Source organism: Apaloderma vittatum, unplaced genomic scaffold (assembly GCF_000703405.1).
Source record: "Apaloderma vittatum isolate BGI_N311 unplaced genomic scaffold, ASM70340v1 scaffold24254, whole genome shotgun sequence".
NCBI classification, from domain to species: domain Eukaryota; kingdom Metazoa; phylum Chordata; class Aves; order Trogoniformes; family Trogonidae; genus Apaloderma; species Apaloderma vittatum.
Genome location: NW_009714713.1, coordinates 1 through 6760, shown reverse-complemented (window position 1 = coordinate 6760; position 6760 = coordinate 1). Strand labels below are relative to the sequence as shown.

General features: G+C 49.5%; 1 protein-coding gene across 1 annotated transcript in view; it reads left to right on the top strand.

Moving 5' to 3' along the window:
• The window catches only part of LOC104273522 (angiopoietin-related protein 7-like), a gene marked incomplete at its 3' end in the record, with an annotated part of 5860 nt that extends 2643 nt beyond the window's left edge, over positions 1–3217 (top strand). Inside the window, exons 3-5 of the mRNA XM_009868877.1 lie at positions 1028–1244; positions 2427–2622; positions 3100–3217. Coding sequence (XP_009867179.1) covers positions 1028–1244; positions 2427–2622; positions 3100–3217 — 531 coding nt within the window. The remainder of the gene's footprint in view (positions 1–1027; positions 1245–2426; positions 2623–3099) is intronic.
• Between the last annotated feature and the right edge of the window lie 3543 nt (positions 3218–6760).

The following is a 6760-nucleotide window of genomic DNA, read 5'->3' as shown; positions in this document are numbered from 1 at the left end:
AGCTGCAGCAGGTCACTGGGGAGTATCTGGGGCATCTTGGAGTAGTTGAGGGCTGTGTGTGGCAACCAGTAATTGCAGCTGTGCTGAAGTGACAGGGTGTAGGAATCTCTCCCACAGATATTTTGGAGGGTAAATGAATGAGCAGGTGACCTCCCACACCCTTAATATCTACAGATCCGTACAGAGCACGTTACTGTTACCCCAAGGTGCAAAGTTACCCACTAAATTAAAAGAATGATGAAAATTATCAGGGAAATGAGGCAGTGGATTCTCAGTCCTAGATGGATGGGTCACATCAACATGACCCATGCTGGGGAAAGGGTTCAGCTCCCCACACGTAGGCATCTCACCTATTGGAGGACCTACAGGTGATGGCAGCTTTGGGATGCACATGCTCATTAAGAACCAGGCCGTTCAGACAATGTGGTCTCTGCTATGTCAGTACTATAATTTGCAAGACCACCAATGCAATCTTGGACACTGTAGCCTGACAGACTGTACAAACAGAGGATAAAAAGATGGCCCCAGTCCCGTCCTCCCCCACCCCACCTCAAGCTTACAATATTGGAATTAAATGAGAGAGGGATTTGGACAGATGGGGGAGCAGATGGAGACAGTGAGACAGTACCGGGAGAGCTCGTGTGCCTCCGTGGTGCTGCGGGAACAGTACGTAACAATCTCCAAACTCCAGGTTCTCTCCTTCCAGTCCCAAAACACTTGCATGCCCAAACCCCACCATCTCTCATTTAAAACCAGTTTAAGAACTGGGATGGCCCTCTGACGGACAAAAAGGGAACACTGTTGTGGGAGAGATGGGACCCTCTTTCCGTGAGCTGTGATGGGCATCGTGTTTCATCCTTGTGCAGCAACAACACTGTGTTTTGCCAGTTGGTGAGAGGACACATGACAAGGAGGCACCTTGCTGAGCTGAGATGGCGTCACTGGAGGTGACACCCTTAAGGGGTCTGTCTGGGACTCTTGGACACTCCCTGCAGATTCCCATTTCACGTTACCTCTCTCCTGGCAGGTGGGGGCTGGACAGTCATCCAGAGGCGTCAGGATGGCTCAGTTGACTTCAACCGGACCTGGAACGAGTACAAAGAGGGCTTTGGGGACCTCAATGGCGAGTTCTGGCTGGGCAATGAGAACATCCACAAGATGACAAGCCAAGGGGACTACTCTCTGCGCATCGACCTGGAGGACTGGAACAACAAGCACAAGCATGCCTTCTACCAGGTCTTCAGGTAGAAAGTGGGATGGCCTTCCCTGGCTCTCACAGGCACAACGGGTTCAATGTCAGGAGACCTTCAGGTGTGGGAACGCTGGTGTGGTCAGAGTGACTCTGTCTAGTGAGCTCTTCAGGCAGGGTGCAGGCTGTCTATCCTTTCTTTCTCACCTGGATTTTACCACAAATTTTGCTCCAGATTGAAGCTTGGGTGTGAGCTAAGAAATGTGCCACGGCGTTTGACCGTGGCCAACATCCACAGCTCCAGAGGGAGGGAGCTGTAGGACTTCACAGACAGTCCTCAGCTGCTTAGGGGTGCTTTTCCTGCCACAGTTATTGATTTTTATGTTGAAAACAGGGTTTTGAATCCCCAGGTCCTCCAGCAACTCTCTGGTTTAGAGCTGTGTTTTGATTTTTACCTTCTCCACTCTTGGCCTTTACTTCCCGGACTTGATGTAATGTCCTTCAGCATCCATAGCTCTTCCCCTCCTCTGGTGTTTTATTTATCCATACCACACCAGCCACATCCTTGCTTAATCAGGGGTGACCAGGTCTGTCTAGACTGTCCCAGGTGAACCACTTCCCTGTCCTGGAAATGCTTGTGGGTGACTATGGAGTGGTCCACCATGGGAGGTTGCCCAGGGAAGAAGTGCACCTATGGACCCTTGAAGCTTGAAGGCTTCAAGTAGATCCTGAAACTGCTGGGGAAAAAAAAAAAAAATAAAACCCCAGTGCCTGAATGTCCTGTGAAGCACCAGCAAAGGTGTGCTCTGAATGCTCTGAATGAGTTTTCTCATCAGATGTCATGTGCAATGGCAGCAAAGCTTTGGTCTTTATTAGCCGGGGGGAAATGACTAATTAGCTCCATCCAGGAGAAGAGCGGGATGCTTGTTACATGGAGAGGAGGCAGCGCCATGTAATTAGAGGGGCTGCCTTGCCAAAGCTGCCACAGTCCTTTGTTGTGGTTTTGGAGTCACGGTCTGCCCGGTTCAGACCTATAACGAGTGCCCTGAGTCATGATGAAATCACACATGTCTCACAGGAGGGAAAAATACAACATCTTTGGCTTCTCCAGGTGATGAATCATAGCAGAGAGGCTGGTCAGAGCGGCCAAGTGTCCACACCAGGAATGCAGCACCCAGGTTGGAAAGGAAATTCAAACACTCCCCATTTAAACAGTCCCACCTCTGTTGCTTTGCAGCATTGAGGACGAGGAAAACTATTACCGCCTGCACGTGGACGGGTTCAGTGGGACGGTGGAGGATTCCTTTGCCTGGTACCACAACAAGAGGAGCTTCAGCACCCCCGACTCGGGGAACATCTGTGCTGAGATTTCCCATGGAGGCTGGTGGTACCACCAGTGCTTCTTCTCCAACCTCAACGGGGTCTACTACAAGGTAAGTTGGAGGGACGAGGACACGAGGGGCTTTTTCTCCAACTTCAGTGGGGTGTACTGAAAGGAAAAGTGGAGGGAAGAGAACACAGATTGGGTTCAGGGCTGGGAGGAGGCTGTTGGTTCTCACATCGTAGTAAACCTTCCTGATTTGACAAGTCCCTGCTCTCCGGGAAGGGGACAAAACGAGTTCTGGGCACCAAGACAGTCCAACCTTTTTCATGCCATGGGCCAGATGGGAGTGTTGAGACACCTCTGCACGCTGGTGTTTGGGACTACATGGTGGAAACTTGTGGTAAGGGTGACACATGCAGCCCAAGACAAGTGGATACCAACCCCATTGGGACCATTTGAAAAATGCTGAGATGTTCTTTACCCTACATCATCACTGAGCTCTTTGCTCCACTGTTTCAGAGTTTTCTGATGCTCTCATCCAGATGATCCTTCCATACCTGACCAACCTTCTTTCTCTGCATCGCAGGGTGGTCGATACTCCATTAAAAACCGCAAGGTCCTGGGGCCGGACGGTATCGTGTGGTACTCATGGAAGGACACAGACTACTACTCCCTGAAGAAGGTGGTCATGATGATTCGACCACGTACTTTCCGGCCTCACCTCTCCCCATGAGGGAACCTGGGATGTTCTTCATTTCACCTCATATCAAATGTTGGGAACAGAGGGCTGGAAATAGTTTTCCGTGAGCAAAAATTGATGTTGAAGTTCCTGGAAGGACCAAGCCACCATGTCTGCTGCTGCCTATTTACTTTTGAGAGAATTGAAGCAATAGCAGAGGCGTCAAGACCTTCAACGAATGTTTGGGTGGTGAAAGCTCTCCTAAAAACATGGAGGCGATTGCTGAGCAGGGCTTTGCAAAGACAAGGATGTGGCTTGCTGTTCCACCAGGTAGCAACGGTCTTTGGCAAGCTTGGGCATCTCCAAGGCTTGAGTCTAAATCCAGTTGACCAGGTGATGGGAGTCAGCCCCACACTGAGGCTGGAATGTTGAATGGAGATGTTGGGTGGTCTGGCTACCAACCCAACGGTATTTTAGAGGGAAGCCAGCAATCCTGTACTAGTTTTCCACATGGGACACGATGGAAAACATGGGACATGCTGTAGGATGGACATCTCTTTGGTCTTGGCAGAGTTTCTCTGCTCGCATCACTCTGTATTTAGTACTGAAGCTCCACCACCTCAGGAGTGTGCTAAGGTGGCTCCGAGGTGCTGAGATGACCCTGAAGAAAGCCAGGAGACCCACCGTGCCTGGACATGGTCTGCAGTGGTCCTCGCCTTCTCTGGTAGGGATCATGTTCCACACATGGACGTTAACTAGCTGTGACAATAAAGCTCCGAACTGAAAGATTTAAAAGTAGAATATGCCAAAGGTTTTTCATTCTCCATTCCATTCTCACCTTTCCATCCTTTCTTTGGCAAAGAACTTTGGATGGATTTTCTACCCACCCCAAAAGTGGTCTGCAGGAGGGATCGGACATCATTTTAAGTTGATTTCTTTGCTGCCTTACTCTGGAGAAAGAAGATTTTTTGTTGCTATCTTTTCATTTTCCATTTGCCGCTGCACAGAGACACCCTCCTTTTTTCCCTGCCTTTGCCTCCTCGCAGGATCAAGAGACGGAGGCCGGGACTTGGCCTCAGCCCTGATTGTGCTCGTTGATGAGGATTTAATTAGATTGCCTTTTTTCCTGCACAGAGGAGTTCAAAGAGGGTTCATCGAAAGGGAGAGGCAGATGTTTTAGAGGCAAAGCACCGTTCCTCCCAACTGCTTCTCTCCCTTTTGATGCTCTGCTGAGTCTCTGATGGTTTCTATACCTTTTACACTATTCTGGGCTGTATTTTGCCCAGAACTGCACTTTTCACCAGCAAATCAGGCAGAGAGGTTACCTTCCAAGCATCCTATAAACTGATGTCCCCAAGATAATAAAACAACGTTACTTGTCTTTCCTTCTGCTGCATTTGTCTTGGTGATCTTCCTTGGGGAGTGCTCCTAAGACATATCTGGTGATGTTTGAGAGTTGCAATGGGCTGGTCTGTGCTGCTGTCTTACCATCACTTGTCATGAACATCTGGCCACTATCAGAGGTGGAAGAAGAATTTTCTCACCTGGCATCACTCACATCTCTGATATAATGATGTTCCTTCACGACCTGAGCTTCCCTCTTCTGACTGCAGGCCACCATGTCCCCTGGTTAAGTGCTCCCCTACTAAGAGGCTAATGCATCACTCATGTAAGCAACAACCTAATTAACTAATGATCACATCATCTTTATTAATCTACGTTCTGATTTTGTATATTATTAAACATAAGGGTCTTATGAATTGCACGCAGCCACTGCTGGACTACTGACTTACCATCATTCCTCCCCACAATGCTTCATACCATGGTGCAAGCCTCTCCCCTTTTGCCCTCTTACACTAAGTCTTTAGGGCATAGCCCTGATGGAGAGTCCATCGAGTTGTCCAAGGGCTCCCCATGCATTTGGGTACCCAGGTCAGTGTCACCTTCATCGGAAAGATCCCATCCTCCTGTGTTCCTCACCTCGTTTCATGTCTTATTCCTTTTTTTTTTTCTTTTCCTACCTGAGCACCTCTTTTCCTCATCCCAATCTGCCCCTAATTACTTTTCTTTACCTTGTTGGTCCCAATTCTACTATGTCCAAGGTCAAATTTGTTATATCTCATGTCATGATCATGTCCTTCTGTGGTTTCTAGCGTACAGGTGGCTTTGCACAACTCTGCAGCCCAAAGCTCTTCTGCAGTGATGGGGTTCATGCTGGAGTACCTTCTCTAAGGTGAATTGTTCTGCTTCACACTTCACTTCTCCACCTTGCCCAAACATCTTCTCATGCACAGGCAGCTTGCACACTGGAGGAGCAGACAATAACGCAATGTTTGTACCAGTTTGGAGTTCATACAGCATCTTTTTAGATTGGATATTAGGAAAAATTTCTTCACAGAACAAGTTGTCGAGCCCTGGCACGGGCTGCCCAGGGCAGTGGTGGAGTCCCCGTCCCTGGAGGGATCTCAAAGCCGTGCAGATGTGGAGCTCAGGCCATGGGTCAGTGGTGGCCCTGACAGGGCTGGGTTAACGGTTGGACTCGATGATCTTAAAGGTCTTTTCCAACCCAGACAATTCTATGATTCTTGCCCTTGAACCATTTTGATCACTGTCCTGGTCCCCCGCAGAGTCCTTCCTTGGAAAGAAACCAAATGGCAGAACCGTCCCTGCAGAGCATCCATGATGCACGAGCCAGGAAAAGCTCTCAGAGCCCAGCAGGAAGATTCACCTCTTTGCTTTGTGTCCTGGAGGCACTTCCAGGACGCTGTTTCTGTGGGTGCTTTGATCTGTTATGTGTCATTTCACAACGACGGGCACTTGTTTCCTCACGTGCAGGTGAACAGCTGAGCTATATCTGTCACGTTTGCTCTGGAGGACACTCAGGCATCCTCTGATGTTCAGGACGTGCAACTGGTAGCACAGGTCTTGCTGGAGCTGGGATTTAGGGACAGGATTGCAACTGGTTTTTCCAACAGGAGAGGTGGGATCAGGTTCAGAAGGTCTATCCAGCTCTGAGAATCTGTCAAATGCCATGAAATATCTCCTCGGGAGCTTTCTTGAAGGCACCAGACCTTTGCTTTGTGCTTTCCTCTTGTATGTCCTGGCTGTGTCTGTGGGCTGGTGCTTCAGGAGAGGAATCCACCATGTAGGCATGTACCTGGCTCCCATCACCTCCTCTCTGATGTTGGGTTCAGGGTGACCAGGTGCGAGGCTCTGAGCTCCAACCCTTCACCCGGGTGTGAGGGTCTTCTGCCGTTTTGAGACTCATGGGCTAACAGAGGCTGGGACACGGGGTGGAAAGAGGTGACATGAGACCCACAGGACATGGGAACCTTAAGAACCAGGTGGGAAACATCTCTGCATGGTATGATGGAGGTATTTGGTAGCCCAGCAAGGCTAAGTGCAGCCTGAGTCTCATCACTGCCAGACCCAAACCCGCCCAGAGGATGCCTGAGTTCCTCCCAGGGAGGAGAATTTGGGCTGACGGCTGCAGAAGCGGCTGCAGAAAGGGAATCTTAGAACTACAGAATAATTTAGGTTGAAAGGGACCTTAAACATCATCTCGTTC